General features: G+C 48.9%; 1 protein-coding gene across 8 annotated transcripts in view; it reads left to right on the top strand.

Moving 5' to 3' along the window:
- The window catches only part of IGSF21 (immunoglobin superfamily member 21), a 271,588-nt gene that overhangs the window by 102,907 nt on the left and 148,715 nt on the right, over nucleotides 1-19,966 (top strand). For 6 of the 8 annotated variants that reach the window (XM_074028268.1, XM_045379455.2, XM_015441895.3 and 3 more), the window contains exon 2: nucleotides 14,433-14,545. The exons of the other annotated variants lie outside the window; for them this stretch is intronic. Coding sequence is in view for 3 of the 6 variants with exons in the window: in XM_045379455.2 (XP_045235390.2) it covers nucleotides 14,433-14,545 (113 nt within the window). In the remaining 3 variants the exon portion in view is untranslated. The remainder of the gene's footprint in view (nucleotides 1-14,432; nucleotides 14,546-19,966) is intronic. 8 annotated transcript variants of the gene reach the window in all.

Below are 19,966 nucleotides of genomic sequence, written 5' to 3'. Positions count from 1 at the left end.
ACACAGTGGTATTTTATTTGTTATGCATATCAGGTCCACTGGGGACCATAGGAGGACTTGGCTCCACACAGTCATTCAAGTACCCAGGTTTCTTTCATCCTTTCATCTTATGATTCACCCTCTGCCAAGTCCTCAGAGCCCTCCCCACCCTGGTGATGAGTGGAGAGAGAGGGTGTGCAGGCAGCATGGCAGGTTTCTAGGGGCCAAGCAGGAAGGTCATATTCCCCTGGCCAGGATATAGTCACATGGCCCTGCCAAACTGCAAGTACCGACTGAGTAGCCAGGAGGGAAAGGAAATGGAGTGTGGGGAGCACACGGCCGTCTGCCTGGGTCTGGGGAGCACACACACAGCACAGAGCAAGGACCACGTACAAGACAGAAGCTTCAGACCCCAATGTGAACTCGGGTGAAGGAGTCTGGGACAAACACAAGAATGTGAGGTCCCAGGTGGACGCGGAATTGGCAAGCCCAGCATTGCATCCCACAGGAATCCCTGTCATCAACCCAGGATCTGCTGCCTAAGGAAGCATTTCCCTAGTCGCATCACCTTCCCTGCCCAACACTTCAGAGGCATGAGGACTGACTGAGCAAGTCCTGCCCTTCTCTGGCCTCATTGTCACCCATCCATAAAATGGGAAGAAAAATGACCAACATTAGCTTTGTAGGGAATTGGAGGAGCATCAGGTGTCTACAAAGGGTCGTAGAACAGCCTTCCCAAGTCTTATTAATAGTATAAGCATATCATTATCAATAATGAAACACAAATTAATAATAAATAAACAAACGAATGATAAATAATGCATACATCATGAATAATACATTAATCCTACAAGTTTTTGAACATCTATTGCCTCTGACAGAGGGGAATTTGATTCGTTTGCTGGAGATTAGAGAGGGGGAATATTTCAAAAGAGCCCGGGAGGTCGGGGCAGGGGATGGATGCCAGAAAGCACTGGGGATTGTTCCCTGCAAAGGCTGCAAATCATTTGAAGTCCCTGGTGGCCCAGAGTTGAGCTGACCTGTTAGGGGAGGTGAGAACCAGGAATCTTGAGTGGGATGCTCCTCCTCTGATGTTCTTTCATGGCCCAAATTTAGGATGGGAAATCCCTAGCTCAATAAGGCGAAAAGTATCCAGCCACAACAAAATTAGAGTCCATGGTCCAGGCTAGGCCAGTTGAATATACCTATTGTATGAGTCCGTTTTCACACCGCTTTAAAGAACTACATGAAACTGGGTAATTTATAAAGAAAAGAGGTTTAATTGCCTCACAGTTCTGCATGGTTGGGGAGGTCTTGGGAAATTTATGGTCATAGAGGAAGGTGAAGGGGAAGTAAGGTACGTCTTACATGGAGGCAGGAGAGAGAGAAAGTGAGGGAGAAAGTATCACACTTTTTTTTTTTTTTTTTTGAGATGGAGTCTCACTCTGTCAGCAGGCAGGCCAGGCTGGAGTGCAGTGGCGTGATCTTGGCTCACGGCAACCTCCGCCCCCCGGGTTCAAGCAATTCTCCTGCCTCAGCCTCCCAAGTAGCTGAGACTATAGGCGCCCACCACCACACCAAGCTAATTTTTGTATTTTTAGTAGAAATGGGGTTTCATTATGTTGGCCAGGATGGTCTTGATCTCTTGACCTCGTGATCCGCCCACCTCAGCCTCCCAAAGTGTGAGCCACTGTGCCCAGCCAGTACCACACTTTTAAACCATCAGATCTCGTGAGAACTCACTCACTCACAAGAACAGCATGCCCCATGATCCAAACACCTCCCACCAGATCCCTCCCCTGACATGTGGGGATTACAATTCAGGATGAGATTTGGGTGGTGACACAAAGCCAAACCATATCACGTGTAGAACTTATTAGTTCATTCATGGATTCATGGATTCATTCCTGGATTCATTCATTCATTCATTCATTCATTCATTCAATGCGTCTTCAATGCCAGTAGTGTGGCCAGTGGCATGCAACGCACCAAAAATGTAGTAACAGAGACATGCATTTGGCCCGTCAGAGGCTCCCAGTCTACTGTGGGAAACAGACTGGCAAAAAGAAGTGTCCTCATGCAATGAGTTAGGGCTATGGTAGATGTTGTGAGAGGGCCACCTAACCCAGATTTGAGAATGCTGGGCATGGGGTAGGTGAAACTGGAGTGTACATCAGGAGTGGTCTTTGGGGTAAATGACATCTAAGCTAAGACCTGAAGGACATAGCGAAGTGATGGGGGCAAAGTGACGGTCTTCCAGGCTGAAGGAATGGCAGGTACAAAGACCCAGTGGCCCAATGCAGCCTGACACACTTGGGAGCTCTAAGTAACTCAGGATGGCTGTGGCTCAGGGTGCAAAAGATAGAAGGGCAAGAGATGAGCAGAGAAGGAGGAAGGCTCATGAGTGGTCTTATGTAGGGGTCAGGGGTTTGGACTTCATCTCAGAGGCAACAGGGAGACAAAGAAGAATTTAGATGCAGACCAGGACATAAGCACCGTGGGCTGCAGCAAAATCCACATTGTTCCAGGGCTCCATAGCTCACAAAGCCCCAGAAGGTATAGTGTTCGTGTCTTGGTTCATTTGTTACTTCATTTGTGCAGCACACTCACTGAGCACTCATCATGTGCCAAGCATTATACGGAGGTGCATACCAGGTCCCTGGGCTTAAGGAGCACTAGTCTGATGTCTGAGACAGACACACGAAGAACCACATGTTATATTACGATGGAATGTGTTTGGGCTGTGACTGAGATGTTTACAAAGGTCTATGAGCTCAGGAGAGGGTGTATCAGACTCATATCAATCAAGGAGGGGGTGACTGTCACATTGAACCTGGAAGGATACAAATTTCCCTACGTGAATGAACTCAGAGGAGAAGGGTGTTCCAGGAAGAGGAAAGAGCACAGGGAAAAAGAATTGGAGGGGTTTGGAAGGGCTGACGGGGGGTGCTGCAAGGTGGGCAAAGGCACAATGTGAGACTGATTGAGTTGGAGGGGCCGAGAGAGGCAAGCTCATAAGGGACTCGGTTGGCCATGACAGAGTCTGAACTTTATCCTGAATTGGAAGGCAATGGGGCAGGGAAATTGAATGGCATTAACCAGACAGGTGGCATAATCATATTTGCATTTTAGAGATATCATTGAGACTTTAGGGGGCTGGGTACCTTAGAGGAATAAGTTTGGGGGCTAGAGATCAGTGAGCTGGCTATTGCAGAGCTCCACCAGGAGATGTGGAGGGGCCAAACTAAGGCCAGATTGGTGCAGAATAGAGTGGAAAAGACAGTTGTGAGAGTTATTGGAGAAGCAGAATTGATCCGTCTTAGAGACTGATGACCTGTTAGCTTTTCCCCTCTTTATGGAGTGGCCCCACCTCTCACCCTTGTTTCTGCCAACAAGGAGGTAGATGATTGGGAGTGCTCATTAGTCCAGCATAGAAGAGTGTATTTCACAGAACTCTCTGTACCTGCCTAGAAGATATGGTTGCAGTAATTGGTTTGTTGTAATAATATTTATTACAATAGTAATTACGCAGCACTGGAACCCAGGGAGGATGTCCTTAGTGCCGAGATAGGGTATTTGTCTTCATAAGATAGGGGTGACCTCTTTTCTTCATGAGTGGTAGTGCATGGAGCTCCTGTTATCACATGGAGATAAATTCCAGACCCACAGCAGGGGGAGAGTGGTGCGAGGAATTTATGTGGCCCTGACCATCATGGTCCATCCCAGCAAGACCTAAAATCCAGCTGGTGGAGCTGCTGCCAACCACCTGACCACCCGTCTGCCCCAGATCGAGTCGTGGTGTGGTCCACAATGGTTCTCTTAGGAGATAAGGGTCCTTGAATTCTTGTCACCACTGCTGCACTTCCAGATCAGATGCAGAGTGGGCTGAGAAACTGTCCCTGCTCTCAGGAGCTCCTAGTCCAGTGGCAGACACACCCGCTGCCCCCTGAGAAAAGGATGGATGACCCATGTTGCTTTTCAGTCTTCACTAGTTACTTGCTCTCAATAAGTAATGGTTTGGGTGACACACGGCAGACACTTCTGGGCCAAAAAACTATTCCAGAGGTGGGTTCAGAGGACTGCGTGTCAGAGATGTGGTGGAACAAATTGGCCAGCCCAGCCACAAGTCTCTTAGAGTTCCAGAAATGTTCCCAGTCAAACACATCTTCCTGGCCCTCCTAGCAGCCTTTGCTGGCTTTGAACTTGAAAATAGCCTCAACCATCAGTCTTCCTGCTGCCCCCTTGTGGATGCATTGTGTCCTGTTACTATAGCAGGGTACTTGACCCTGCTACACCCCAGCAAGACTTCTTGTGTACTTCCTAGCCCCTAGTCCCACTACCCACTACCCACTCCTGTTTTCAGCTTCTTCATTTAGAAGCAAGGGGGAGTGGGTTGCCATGAGATGGTGGGAAGAGTACTGGACTCAGAGTCAAAGGGCCTGCCTGCCAAGTCTGGTTCTCTGTGATGGTGAGGAAGTCACTCTGCATCTCTGAGCCTCTGTCTCCTCCCCTGTAGAATGGGTACACTATCCTACAGGGCTGCAATGGTAATCAATGAGATAGTAATTACAGAAATCCTTTGAAAACTGCCAAGCACTGGTCACATGCTCATTTTTTCATTCCTTCAACAATTATTTATTGGGCTCCTACTAAGTGCCAGGCACTGTTCTAGATTCTAGGGATATAGTAGTATTAGTCCATTCTTGCATTGCTATAAATAACTACCTGAGACTGGGTAATTTATAAAGAAAAGAGGTTTAATTGACTCAAAGTTCTGCAGGCTGTACAGGAAGCATAGCTGGGGAGGCCTTGGGAAGCTTACAATCATAGCAGAAGGTGAAGGGGAAGCAGGCACATCTTACATGGCTGGAGCAGGAGAAAGTGGGGGAGCTGCTACACACTTTTAAACAACCAGAGCTCTTGAGAACTCACTGCCTCCATTGTCCAGTCACCTCCCACCAGGCCCCTCTTCCAACACTGGGTATTACTATTCGACATGAGATTTGGGTGGGGACCACAGAGCCAAATCATATCAAAGTGGTAATTAAACAACATGAAATCAAGAACTTCCAGCTCTGGTAAGATGAAGTAAAGACAAGCTTCACTTCATCTTTCACTAATTCAAATATAAAACCTAGGTAGAATATATGGACATCTATTTGAAAAATCTGAAAAATAAATACTAGCAGATGGATTGGGGAAAAACACCAGAATCAAAATGCCACATAAAGAATGAAGATAAATAAAACCTACAGTCTTACTAGGTAATACTTAAAGTGTGCAAAATACAAATGAAAATGCCTTGATACACACACAAAAAAAACACCCATGAAAATCTCAACTCACATGGAGAAAGACAATTAGTAGACTACAATGATGAGATGGCACAGATGGTTGAAGTATCTGACAGAGATTTTGAGGCAGCTATTAGGAAAATACTTGAACAAGTTATCAAAACAGTCTTGAAACAAATAATAAAATAGAAGGCCTCAGCAAAGACATAGAAGATATAAAGAAGCACCAATTGAAAAACTAGAGCTGAAAAATACAATAACCAAAATAAAAAACTCACTGACTAGACTCAGTAGCAGAATAGAGATGACAGAGGAAAGAATCAGCGAACTTGGAAGTAGATTAATAGAAATTATCCACTCTGAATAACAGAGAAAAAAATATTGAAACACACACACAGTCTCATGAGGTGTATAGTCTAGTTGGAGGTCAGGGATGTCAGCAGACAATAAACAAGTAAGTATATGTAGGTAGTGATAAACGTCTAAGAAGGAGTAAAGCAGGGTAATAAGTCAGAGAGTGACAGGGGTGCTATTTACATGGGATAGTTGCAAGAGTCTTCTCCAAAAAGGTTTTGACATTTGAGCAGAGAAAGATTGAGGGGTTGAGTCATGTGGGTATCTAGGGAAAGATTGTTCTGGAAGGTGGGAGCAGCAAGTGCAAAGGCCCTGAGGTGAGGATATTCTTAGGAAGTTCAGGGGCCAGCAGCATTCATTGTGAGTAGAGAAACTGAATGAGTTCAGAGTGAGGGGAGCTGAAATCAGAGAGGTGGGGAGGACACAGGGCCAGGTGAAGGCAGAATAGGTGGGCCAGTGAGGAGTTGGAGCAGTAGGTGACACAACAAATGATGGCCAGGTGCAAGGAGGTAGCAGCAGAGGGGTGAGCTAGTTGGAGTTTGCATATATTTTATAGAGCTTACAGGCCTTGCTGGCTGCTTTGATGTGAGCATGAGAAAAAGAGGTTCCAAGAAGTAGACTGGTGTGCTCTGCACTCTGATTGGGAAATAGGGGAAAACATCACATCAGTGTAGAGCCTGTTTCCTTGAGGTGCCTGGAGACAACCAAGAAGTACATCAGGCAGTGATGGACTGCCTTACAGCAGGGTTGCCTACCCAGGACTTGGGCATGGGCATGGGCATGGAGGATGTTTGCATTTCTATATGTGAAGTTTCCTGGTTAATCTGAGTCCATGCATCTGGGTTTGTGAGATAGCATGAAGAACCACACCCTCATCTGCTGCAAGCTCCTTTGTTAGCTCCCTTGGTGGTAAGGAAATGGGAGAAGCCAGGAAGATAGGACACCAGCTCAGCTCACTGTCACCAGGAGAAGCAGAATGTTGTTCAGGATGCTGCAACAGCTCCTCTTGAAGCCCTGAGTTTGCTGGTTCTGACACTCACCCGCTGAGATGGGCACCAAGTTTCTTGCTCGAGGGCCCTGTTATTATGGTGGTTCAGTTAAGTGCCACTACCTGTGGATTTGTCTGCTGTACATTCTCTCCCCTACCACAGTGCTGTCTGCTGACTCATGGTTAATGTCTCATATCCTACCATCCTGAGCGAGAGAACCCGAAGGGGTGGCCACTCACCACCCAGTGCTGATTTCCTCTGTTGGATGCAGTTCTGACGCTTGGCTTTATGGGAGGCCATTGGATACTCCAAGCTGGCAGCAACACCAATCCAAGCAGATGTGGTCAGAGAGGCAGGTTCAGAACACACCTGAGGTCAGGGGAATCTTCGGCCCAGGCTGCTTAGGGAAAAGCCCATTAGAAAGAGATGTTTCTGTGAGGGCCCTCCTGGGAATTATAAAACAGTCAAGGAAATGAGTAGAATCCATTTGTTTCTTTCTTCACACCATCTTTGATCCAGGCACTGTTTTAGGCACCTGGGGACCATAGCAAAGAGAAACAGTTCATAACCTGTGTTGAGGTGAGCATACCCTGAATATGTCATTACAGGTAATTTTCAGTGTCCCAAGCAGTAGGAGTGGGAGAGGCAGGAGTGCTTTGAGGACTATGGAAGTTTGAGGAGTTGTTTTCTTGAGGAGGTAACATTTTTTGTGAATCCTTGAAGGATGACCAGGAGATATCCAAGTTATCTAAGTGAGGGAGAGGGCTTAGGGCAGAGGGACAGACGGCGTTCAGGCCCAGAGGTTAGAGGAGGCTGTGTGTACAGGAGAGCAGAGGCAGCAGAGCCAGGATGATGAGCGAGAGGGGCCAGAGGAACCTGACAGCTAGGCATGGCCAGATCTCCCTGCTGGGGAGATGTGCATCTTTTCCTATGGAGTAATGGGAAGCTCCTGGAGACCCTAAAGAAGGCCAGGGGCGTGCATTTTAGAGAAATGATCAGGGAGCATGAATGGGTGCAGGAAGCCCATGTGGCATACTTTGCCACCACCATCATCTTCTGAGAACCCAAGAGCAGCCATGCTCTGAGGAAGGGGTTACCATTCACTCTCACTCAGCCTTACACCAAGTCAAGGGAGGCACAGTTACCCCTATTATCCAAGTAGGCACAGAGGTTTAAGTGAATCAGCCAGGGCCATCCATGGGCCACGGTGAAGTTATAACAAGGGTGAAAATTCATCTCAATTTGACAGAGCATTGTCAGTTTTAGGTGCTGAAAGTCTCTCGTCCCAGGAGACCCCCTCGTTCCTGGGCAGATCGGGACATGTGGTGACTCTAACATAATTTACGTCTCTTTTCAGAGACAGACCCATATCCCTTTCATGGAAGCCCCTGCTGACCCTGTCCACCCCTGGGGCCAGACCTGAGCCATCCCTCTGGACACATCCCCTTGGAGCTGGGAAAGGGCGGGGAGCGACGCTGGGATGTTGCCAGGCGAGTTCCCGGGTGGAGGAGCTATTTGTCATCACCTCGTTAGAAGGGTGCCAGGTTCCTAAATATTGTCTGTGATTTTGCTAAATGTATCTTAACAGGAGTGGTGTAAACACCGTCAGAGATAGAGGAGAGAGTGATGGCGCCATTCAGGATAATGAACTGCTTAGTTAAGATGGATCTGTCTCCACTCCTGATCCACTTCTCGATACCGCGCTTAGGGGGGCTCACGCATCGAGGCTGATTGGTGGCAAATTTAATGCCCTGAAAGACACAGCTCCATCTGCAGCTGGTGGCTGAGTAATTGGTGGGTTTGCTTCTCCAAGGAATGGTGTTGAGTGGTACCCAAAAGGAAGGTGGCAGGGTGGCCTCTGCTTCTGGCCTCCCAGGTTCAGGCTCAGTTAGCATCTGATATGGGGTTAGTTGGAGCAGGAAGGCCCCCAAAATCAAGCTCCCTTCTCATTTTACAGATGAGGAAACTGAGGCCCAGAAAGATGGAAAACTTGTCTGAGGTCCCAGCGCTGGGTGGCAGTGTAGCTGAGACCAGAACTCACCACTCCCCTGCTCTTCACTGCTGTGCTCCTAGCTTCCCCCACCTATGCCTGCTCAGCTGTGCCTCCTCATTCCCAGGGGCTCCATAGGAGGGATGAACCCCGAAGTGCTTCCATTCAGAGGCCCCTCCTGGAGAGTCCCCAGCAGGGGCCTTCTTGAGCCTGCTCTCTAGTTTTATGTCCTCTGCCTTGGGGGAAGCTCTCACTTTGTCGGTCTCCTGACTTTGACCCCAGCCTGGATGAAATGTCTGGCTAAGCAGGTCATCTCTGAATCTTCTCTTCTCTCCAGTCAGCTTCCAGATGCCAGTCTCTGCTCTTTCAGCCTCTACCTTGGAGCTGTCTTTCCTAGACTGGACAGTGGAATGCTGGAGTGAGGCAGGCCAGGGAAGGGGGTTGGCGGGAAGCGTGATGCCACCTCACTCGGATCCAGGGTGTCCTGTTTGGGCAGAGCTTGTGTCGAATGAAGTCCTCAACCATGCTTTACCGCTTTGGACCCTGTGATTATTCCTGTAACCACATTACATGTGGGGAAACTGAGTCCCATGGTGGTCCCATAACTTGCCCAGGTCGCTACTGAATGCTAGAGTGAGAAACTTGAACGTTATCAACTGACTTCAAATTCTGGGGAGGTACGTGGGTGGGGAAGAGCCAGGAAGGATGGGGAGGAGATTTTGAGGAAAAGAACCAGTGCAGGGTATTTGGAAGATGATGGAATTTTGTGAAATCAGGGCTGGGGGAATATTCATTGGACCTAGAGGAGAACTTTTCCTGTGTTTTTCTCTTGGAAACAGCTCCCTTGCTCTATGAACCCTTACCATCTCCTCTCCTGTGTGTGTCTGTGTCTCAGAGTTGTTTTCTCACCTGTGATCCAGGTGTTGATTAGTGCTGTCATAGCCTTGCCTGGCACATCTGTTGGAAAATCACCTTGCTTTCCGCCTTCTCCCTCCTCACCCCAGCCAGAGAGCCTACCTCCAGACCTGAGACTTAGACTCCACGCATCACCTGATGTTTGTCGTGGCCTTGGATAATGAGCAGGCCACAGCTCATTGTCAGGTTGTGACCTCAAGCCCTGAGGCAGTAGGGTCTCCCCTCTGCCCACCATCTGTCACGTGAGCCTGGACCCAACCCCAGGTCTCTCTGTTTATGGTTCCTATCATTCAGTGCGTAATTCTGGGTCAGTCCTTTCCCCACTCACCTGGCCCAGCTCCTGCACTGACTTCCCTGCCCTGTCTGAGAGCCAGGCAGCTGGTGGAGACTCAGTGGCAACCGATGGAGCTGCAAATTGGGGGATACCTCGCAGAATTCCCAAGAGACCCAATCAAGTAGTGTGATTCTGCTCCAGGCAGTAGCGAGAAGTGGTAGAAAGAAACTGGCTTTGGAGCCAGATGGCTCTGGGTTCAGATCTCAGCTTGGCTGCTCTGTCCATGTGGCATGGAACGAGGTACTCCACAGCTCTGAACAGTAGCTCATTCCTGTCTGTGACAGAGGCATATTTACAGGAGGGTATGAGGATCCAAACTGCCTGTACCCATGAACGCTCAAAACGCATCACTTACTGTATTCATATTTTAATACTCTACTGATATTAATGGAATTCACATTCCAGAAGGAGAGGCAGATGTGCAAACAGACAATTGCACTCCAGTGTGACATACTCGTGGTCGCAGCATCGTACAAGGCACTGGCTGCTGCCTGAGCTGCTGAAAAAAATGGGAGTGAAAGTGCTGGGAAAACTAGAAGTGACACGATTTTAATCCTTAGAGCGAAACCTGTCTCTGCAGCCTGGAAATCCCACTCCCTCAGCTTCCTGCGAGTCTGAGAAGGGGAGTGCCCAGCTATGAGCATTTTTCCCCACCAGCTGCTACCATGACTCCAAGTAGGGGCATCCCTGGAATGGAAGGCACAGTCACTCCTGCCTCGGTTTACAGCGGTGTTTCCCGATGTTTGTTTTCAAGGACACCAGCAGGGCTGAGACTAGGGTGAGGCTAGCCAGGTGCACAGGGGGTAACATTCAAAGGGCCACCCACTCACTCTCAGGATGGTGCAATGAGAGTGTGTCCTTTAATTTTGCACTGCAGGCCCCTTGCTTGCCTCACTCTCTTCCCTCCCATTCCTGGCTCAGGTTCTACAAGATGCTCTGAAAAAGATGGGTTCCAGGGTGTAAAATATTAAGAAAAATTTCCCACTCTGGCCCAAACTTGGAGGGTTACAAGGCACTGTGAGCACACAATCCAGCTTCAGGGCCTTTGTGCTTGACATATCTTCTGTCTGGAATGCTCTCTCCTCAATACCCCCATGGCTCACACCTTCCTTTATTCCAGCCTCCTCAGAAGGGCCTCCCAGGGCCCCTCTGGCTAAAGAAGCCCCTCCCCCATTACCCTCCATCACTTCACTCTGCTTTGTTTTTCCTCATTATGTTTATCACCACTGAACATATTTTCCATCATTTATTTGCTGCTAAACTGGCAGCTCCATGAGGGAAGGGACGTGTCTATTGTTACTGATATGTCCCCAGTGCCTACAACAGTGCCTGGTATGGAACAGATTCTCAATTAATATATTTTTCATGCATAAAGGAAAGACAGGAAAAAAGAAGGAGAGAAAGTTCAGAGAAGTCCTGAAGGGAAGAAGGGGTTTAATTATAGTTAACCCAATACCTCTCAAAATTCATGGATGATGGAAATCATGTTTTCCTGCCAGACATGGTGGCTCATGCCTGTAATTCTAACACTTCGGGAGGCTGAGACGGGTGGATCACTTGATGTCAGGAGTTTGAGATCACCCTGGCCAACATGGTGAAACCCCATCTCTACTAAAAATACAAAAATTAGCTGGGTATGGTGGCAAGCACCTGTAATCCCAGCTACTCAGGAGGCTGAGGCAGGAGAATTGCCTAAACCCAGTAAGTGGAGGCTGCAGTGAGCCGAGATCACACCACTTAACTCCAGTCTGCATGACAGAGTGAGACTCTGTATCACACACACACACACACACACACACACACACACACACACACACACACAGAGAGAGAGAGAGAGAGAGAGAAACACTGGTGAGAAACTCCCTATTCTCTGCACATTCTGGGAAAAGCTGTCTTGTCTTAACCTGTCAGAGCCACCGCACTCCTGCACACACCTGATTCACCTCTAAGACTGAGTGCCTGTGCCTGTGATCTCACCCTGGCATGCCCCTGTGACTCCTACTGCCCCAGACATCTGCTGCACCTGCCAGGGCTCCTAACACTACCACACAATCACCAGAGCTGCAACCGCTCCCCTACTTGCCCTCCCCACCACTGCCACACTTACACTTGTAATTCCCTCATGGCTTGCCAACAAAGGGTGACCCTCCATCTCACCCTGCCTGCCTCACAGGCACACACCATCTGCACCCACCTCAGGCTGCTCAAAGATTTATGCATCTGAGAATATGTCCTTCCCTCCTCTTTCCAGTAGGAGGAGGACCTTCTTGAGCCTTGGTCTCATCAGCCATCTGGACTGATGATGCTCAACTCATAACTATATCAGAAAAGGTGAGAGAGAGCCCAGGGCAGGGAGGTCTCACTGGAAGATTGAGCCACGTGGCTCAGAATTGTGGCCATGGGGTGAGATCCTCAACTCTTATCACAGTTCCTGCCACAATGTCCATCCTCCATCTTTAGGGCTGGAAGAAAAAAAGTATGCAGGCTGCAGATGTACAGTGTTTGCCACTTTCTCTCACCTCTTCCGAGAGGCTGTAATAGCGTGGTGGTTGTCATGGAGCCCGAAGGTTTGGGTTTGAATTCCAGCTCTGTAACTTGCAGCTGTGTGATCTGGCAGGGGACTTCACCTCTTGGTTTGCTTGCAGAAAGTGGGAATCATAATAGTTCCTCCCTCCTAGGAGTGTCGTGGTGATTAAGAGAGTAGATGTATATCAAATCAAGTGCTTAGCCCAGTGCCTGGAATGAAGCAGGTGTGGACATCTGAGCCATTGTCACAATGCTACACATGGGCTTGGCTTGCCCTGAGGTCTCCCTTTCCGAGGGGAAAGTTGTCCTCCTGAAGGTGGCCTCCTTGTTTGTCATGCCCCATGGCTGGGATCATCCGGGCTGGATCAGGTTCCCTCTGTGCCCACCCACAGCCCCCCGTCTGCCTACCTAGAGGCTGACTGGTCACCTGAGTGGTGACTGTGTTGGACATCTCTGGTTCACCCTTACCACTTGTTCCTGGAGGGCCGGGCAATGCCTGGGTCTCTGCTTCCTGGATCCTGGCCCCGGGCCTGCACAGGGTAGGTGGGAGTGAACAGGGGTTGAATAAAAGAGGAAAGAAGGATCCCAATTGGTCCTTCTGGTCTTGGAAGTTGGACCGGTTGGCTCTGGTCGTGACTTTCTCGGACCAAGTGGGCTCCAGGGCTATCCAGGAGCTTGACCTCTGGCCTAAGTTAGAGGCCACCCTGGAGTGAGCCCTGTGCCTTGCCCCTCACCCAGGAGGCTGGGTCCTGAAGCCTCGGACCATGCAGATCCGCTCTGACTCCAACTTCCAAATTGATCCTCTCCAGGTCGATTCTTGTTTTGTTTTGTTTTGTCTTTTCCTGGAGTGTTGTAACCATTGAGTTCTAGGCAGGGGTCAGGCCCGTGGGCTCCATCTGCTCAGCTTGCCTGCACAATTGAAATCTTCAAACCCATCCTGGCTAGTTTTCTCATTAAGACTATTGGACTGGATTGATCCATTAGATCGATGACTGGACATCAGCCAGCAGGAAGTCGATCAAATGAGCCTGGATGATCAGCCCTGGAATGAGGTTCCCCTTGGAGCAGCAGTGAAGGTCCAGGCCTCTGGGATGGGGCTGGTGGAGGCAGAGGAGTGGGTTAGAGGCCTCACCAGACTGGACTTTGGTGTGGAGAGAGCAGTGTCCCCAAGGTGTGGCTACCAAGGCAAGTGTCCCAGCGTCTGCTCCAGGCATTCCCTGGTGATAGTCGGGGAAACATCACTTGGTGTCTGCAGTGAGTTGAGACTCTTCCCCAGATGGTGGGCCTATAATGGACTTCTCCAACATATCACCACTGCCATGGCCAACACTTAGACCCTCCCCTCCCTTTGGGTGGCAAAGTATGTGTGATGGGAAAGCCAATGGTGGGTGTTAAGGAAGCCAGTGGTTGTTTCCCAGGGCTCTCTTTTTACCAGGAGTCATTTGTTTATGAGGTTGGAAATGGAGGAGTATGGGCACTTAGAACACCATGTCCCAGTGTGTGTTTCCCAGATCCTGGCTGCGTAGGATGGTGATGGGGCTTAAAGGGTGGCTGAGCGAACTGTATTCAAATAGGTTTGGAAATGCCAAGTAAATACATTTCAGCATTCATTTCCTGGAGGACCGAAGAGATGAATCATGAATGCCACGACTCTAAAAAGGGGCGGAGGGGCGATGTTGGAGCACAGAAGCCTTCTCTGGGGTGTCTTATAGAAATACATTGAGGCTTTTCTTGGAGGTACCAGCAGGTCCTACCTTCAGGGGAAAATGTGTCCCAAGCAGAAGTGTTTTTGGTTTGGAGGGATCCACTGGAGCCAGGGAGGCAGCCGAACGGGAGATGTTAAAGAGAGGGAAGAAGAGGGTGATCGGCTCCATTCAGGCCTGCAGTCACCATTCACAGAGACCACAGTGTGAACAGCATCCCTCAAAGTTGTGCAACTACAGACCCCAAGGTTCCCTCTTCTGTCTGCTCTCTCCCTGGCCCTGCCCTCATCAGCCCAGCCCCCCTGATCAGCTCGTGCCCTTACCATCCCTTTCTCCTCTCTTCTGTAGGCTACCTGACAGTCAACATTGAGCCTCTCCCGCCTGTGGTGGCTGGAGATGCCGTGACCTTGAAGTGTAACTTCAAGACAGATGGGCGCATGCGGGAGATCGTGTGGTACCGGGTAAGTCACCACCACTGCCCCCTCCATGCCCATAGCCAGGACTGATTGGGAGGGTCCTCAGAGCCCTCTGGACACCCTCGTTGGCGTGGCTATGTCCTCAGCCCTGACCCAGTCCTGAGCTGTCCTGGGCCTCTGCTGGGTCCCTGTCCTCTGCTGACACCCTCCACGGGGACTAGCCCTCCCTTCTACCCTCAGGATTGATCTGGTTTCCACCTCCTTTGTGCTCCTATTATGCCCCTACTCTCGGGAAACTCCATTAGGCAAAGTAGAAGTTACTGAGAACACCCTGGGCCCTGGGCGCAGTGTAATCACGGAGTGATGTCTGATGGTGGAATTTTGAGCATGAGGCTTTGGATAATGTTTTTGGCAAGGGAGAGAGAAAAACAGGAAGGCTTCCTGCCTTTTGCAAAATCAAATCACAGAGATAGTCTGCCACCTAATCTGACTACATATAGGACTAATCCTGGCGTCTGGCACCATCTGAGAAGCGAATTGATTATAGATGAGCAGGTACCCACCTGCCCAGGGTCCAGAGGTTGGCACCAGGAAGAATAGCTTGGAGTCTTGAGCACAGGTGACCTTTTCAACCACTGAGTGAACTCTTCTTGTGTCTGGATGGGGCATCCCAGTCTTCTATCCCTTTGCCACAAAGGAATTGGGGCTGGGCTCAGAAGATCCTGTGGGCACTGATGCTTTTCTTGCAATGCCATGCTCGAGTGTGCACAGATAGAAGCACCACCATCCCGGGGAAGAACTCCTCTTCCATCATCTAAACAGGGTTGGCAACATATTTTGGTGAAGACTGAGATTGTAAATATTCTCCTGTCTGCCAGACATTCAGTCTTGGTCACAGTTACTCAACTCTGTTGGTTTGGCACCAAACAGCCACAGACAGTGTGTAAATGAAAGGGCACGGCTGTGTGTCAATGAAACTTTACTCATGGGCACCAAAGTCTGAATTTTGTATTAGGTTCATGTGTCATAATTTCTTCTTCTTTTTATTTTTTTTCAATGATTTTAAAAAAAGGTAAAAATGGTTCTCAGCTCGCCAGCTGTACAAAACAGGCTAAATATAGGGTGACTTGGTTCATGGGCTACAGTTTGCAAACCCCTGATCAGAAGCCATGCTTTCCTAATCTTTGTTGTCCTTTCTTCAAATGAAACTGATGGGTAGCACAGTCAGGTGGAGTTGTTCTAGAGGGAGTGATGGAGCGTGGAAGAGAGGGCAAGGAAGGTAGGGGGTGGGCACCAAACTGTGATTCGAGATCTAGAGCTGGCTCCTCTGCTCCTTGGAGCTGTCACCACATCTACACACAGAGCACGGAAACTCAGTGTTAGAGGAATCCCTGGGGCATGCGTGCTGTTCATGGTCTTGACTCAGAACAGCTCTCTTCAGTCTCCTTCTTGCTCTTGGTCTAGGTGAGCTTTGAACCAGCCTGTCTTGGCTGCTCTGCTTTGCATTTTTGGTCTCTGATTCATGGTTTGCTTGTTGTTGCTATTTTGTTGGCTGTGATCTGCACTCCTTCTAATAAAAAATCATGGTTCTCTATTTCAGCATTGCAGTCTCTCCTGCTTAGAGTTAATTCTAGTGCCCTCCACCCAAGCTCTCCAGGTAGCCTGGGCCTCACAAGTGTGAACCTGACATCCAGCACCCTAAAAGGTCCCAGCCTTAGGGAAGGGCACCATCCTAGATAGATCAGTGGGCCTAGAGAAAGTCAAGGCATATGTTAAATAGTGCCATGAACTGAATCACTAAGAGGCGTATTTACAGGATATGGGAACTGCTTGGCTGACACAGGCTGCGAGCATCTCATTAGCACCTGGCAGAAGGACAGGGATAAATTAACTCCAGCTCACTGCTGACGATGGGACCACATCTCTCCCTCAGCCATCCAATAGATGGGATCAGAGGGAGGGGTGGTGAAAGACAGATAGAAATATGGAGACCCAGTGGGAACAGTTAATGGAGTGAAATGGAAGGAAGCTTGGAGATGGGAAAATAGCAGTGGGCACCTCATTGCCTTCCAAGCTCTTGAAGCAACTGCCCTCCCTCCGGTTTGAAATCGAATGTTACCATAGTCACAGTGGCGAAAATCTCCCTGAAGAGACTCCTGCTGGAGTTATGGGCAATGCTAGTGCCAGGCTGGGCCCAGGCGTAGAAGCCAGAAGCAGGTTTCCCCGTGGCTTGACTTGATGCTCTTGAAGATGGTGAGCAGGACTGGGGCAGGAGGATCCGTATCCTGGGCTGGACAGACTCTCCATTTTCTTCTCCATCCCCTAGTAGGGAGACTCTCCTCTCTCCCCAACTCTTACTGCCTAACCTTGACGCCACTGATTGTTTTAAGAATCAGTGGCATCTCTTACCAGTGTCAGGCCCTGCATATCGGGCCATGGTAGGCTGCACTAATTAATTTATTTTATTTCATTTCACATCCTTTGACTGAGGGCCTCTGGAGCATGGGTATGCAGATGTATGCAAATCACATGCAAATCACCCACTGGAGCCAAATGCCTGGGCCCTTGTAATTCTGTAGCTGGACGGAGGTGGTGGCTCAGCTGACTGGTTACTGTCCTCAGGTCCCAGGGAGCCCACGTGCCCTGCCTATGATGGGAAGGATGGGGGCAGAGGACCGACGGAAATTCCAGGGGAGGACTCTGTGGCCAGTTTTTGCCTACTGCTACTCTAGCTTTCCCTAGTGATTGTGTCTCTTCCCAAAGAGGCAGCTGAAGGGAAAGACATAAGAGCCTACCAAGATGGGGGCTCCAGGAGTCAAGGTCAGGGCAGGGCTTCCAGAGTGAATGGGAAGAGGAGCAACAGGAGCTTCAGTCTCCTTCTCCAGCCAGACCCTCCTCTGACCTCTTCCTCGCCTGCCAGATGAACTCCCCACTGCGGCTTCCTTCCCCATCTCCCTCTCCCCACAGTCTGCTCCCCTCCTCCAAGCAGGGAGCTGCCCAGTGCTGTTTGTTTTCTGTACGTGTGTTTGCTTCCCGTCCCAGCTTCCTTTCTCCATCCTCCGTGAATGAGCTTACAGAGCCCGGCTTGGAAGGAAATGAATAGATTACACAGGCCCAGTCAGGACTGTGTCTCCTACCCCGTTAGAAGGAAGAAGCAGGGCATTGTGATGAGGCCGCCACTGCCTGCTCAGCACAGTAGGCACAAAATGGCCCAAAACAAGTGTCAAGCCCAGCAGCCTCCCCTCTGGTCCTAAATACATTATCTTAGCAAAGGGATCATCCTGAGCTGTTAGAAAACATCATGAATGCGTTGGATTCTTTGGGTAAATCAGGGCAGCTGATGAATTGTCTGAAGCCATAGGGATCACCTAACCTTGGAGCTAACAAGACCTCTGGCTGGGTATTTGGGATGGTCTTGCTTGTGGACCCCTCAAGGGAGGGGAAGGAAATTGGGAGGAAGTGGCAAGAGCCTGACCCTTGGGCACTTTACCCCCATGGTCTGGCCAAGTGGGGAGGAGCTCAGCCCATTTGTAGAACAAGATGCCAAAACTATGAGAATAAACTCAAGAAAGTATGTGTAATCATAGCCCCTGGGTCCGGATTGTCCAATATGGTAGCCACCAGTCACACGTGGATGTTAACCTTTAAATTAAATCAAATGAATTTTAAAATTCATTTCCTCAGTCAGACTAGCCACATTTCAAGTGCTCACTAGCCACCTATAACTGGTGGTCTCCATATTGGACAAATGAAGTATAGCACATTTCCATCACTGCAGGAAGTTCCACTGGACAGCCTACTCCAGAGCTCGGAGATTTTCTTCTGCAGCTTCTGGAATACACTGTGCTCACCTGACAAAAGAATAGCAGTGAATGCTCATTGAATCCGTTTTACAGGCAAACTTGCCCTGAAATGAATTTTAGTAAGATGAATCTCATTTGGTAACCTGACATCATTAGATTGTGTGTGTGTGTGTGTGTGTGTGTGTCTGTGTGGTGAGGGAGGGTGAAAAGAGGGAGATGGTCATCATGCTCAAATCACTTCTTTGAAAACATACAGATGTCAAGAGAGTCATCAGTCCTCTGAGGTGCTGGGTATCATAGTTGTCTATTAAAGCCCTGTTCAACTTGAGGATGCTTTTCTCCATCTCCCTCTGCTTTCTCCACTGTTACATGGGTTCATCTCCCAGATTTGAGTGTCCAAGCTTCATCTTCACAGCTCATGTAGATAAGCTCCAGAGAGCTTGTTTTTTTTTTCTTTTTTTGTTAATAGAGTAGGGGTGCAATTCCATAGTTCACCAGTAGGAGGCTGTCACCTAATAACTAATCTACCCTAGCACTTAAGTCAGCTCTTGGTTCGAGAAAATGAATGACAAATAATGTTCTTTACTTAATAATTCCTATTTACATCTCTAACTGGGGACTCATTTGTTAATGCTGCTTATACTAATTTGAGTGGCGGACATTGAGCCTTTACAATGTGTGAGCACTAGATCAAGTGCTTTACATACATGATGACATTTCATTTTCATGTTTTCACTGCAAGGTAGGTACTATGATTAATTCTATTTTCCAGATGAAGAAACTGAGGCCATTCGAAGAGACTGTGTCTCAGGTCATGTTGCCTTCCCTGACCTCTCCAGAAAGCTGTAGGCACACCCTCCTCCATGAATCCTCTTTGTGGATCTTTAGTGCTTACCTTATCATGTCAAAATACCTGCCCCTGGACCGTGATCGTCTGAAGAGCGAAGACTATGTCTTTTTTCCTGCTGTATTCTTGGCACCTAGAGCAGAGTCACCTCAGTGAACATTTGCTAAATTAACAAATCATAGAGCTATAATGTGCACCTGTTGACAGACCATGCTATGTAGCCCACTTCTGTCTCATGTGGGCATTTGTGTAATGTTGATAGTATCTGTTGGTCAGGGGGTGAGGAGTGTGGGTCTTTGGATACTCAGGGGGCTTTGTTAAGTATGAAGGAAAAAGGAACATTTCTTATTAGGAAACACTGTCTAAACTCATTTAGTTGGAGGCCACCTGCCCAGCAGGCAAAGCCGAAGGTCTGTTTATATCATGGAACTCCATTAAACAGCCACAGAGAGCCATGGGAGTTTAACCTTTTACAGCAGTTTTTATCATCCCTCCTTTGTTTTCTCTCCTTCTTTTACAATTTGTTCCCGGGAGTTGCTCTGGGCCCAGGTTACAAGGCCACAGAAAAGAGAGCCAGATAGAGAGAGAAGGAGATCTACAAACAATGATAACATCCCTGCTTTCAGTACCCCCTTATCTCACCATTTTCACCATGTGGGAAGATGTGTACCTGGGTGTGTGTTTTGTGGTGCAGATGATGCAACCTGGCCAGGGTGATCGTCGCCTCTGGGTTCTGCTGGATGCCTCTACAATGAGGACTTGTGGTCGCTTGGGACCATTTGAAAAAGAATTGAGACTAGAGGCTGGGAAGGCTGA

The sequence above is a fragment of the Macaca fascicularis genome, chromosome 1 (genome assembly GCF_037993035.2).
Source record: "Macaca fascicularis isolate 582-1 chromosome 1, T2T-MFA8v1.1".
NCBI lineage: Eukaryota > Metazoa > Chordata > Mammalia > Primates > Cercopithecidae > Macaca > Macaca fascicularis.
This window is presented reverse-complemented; position numbering and strand designations above follow the sequence as displayed.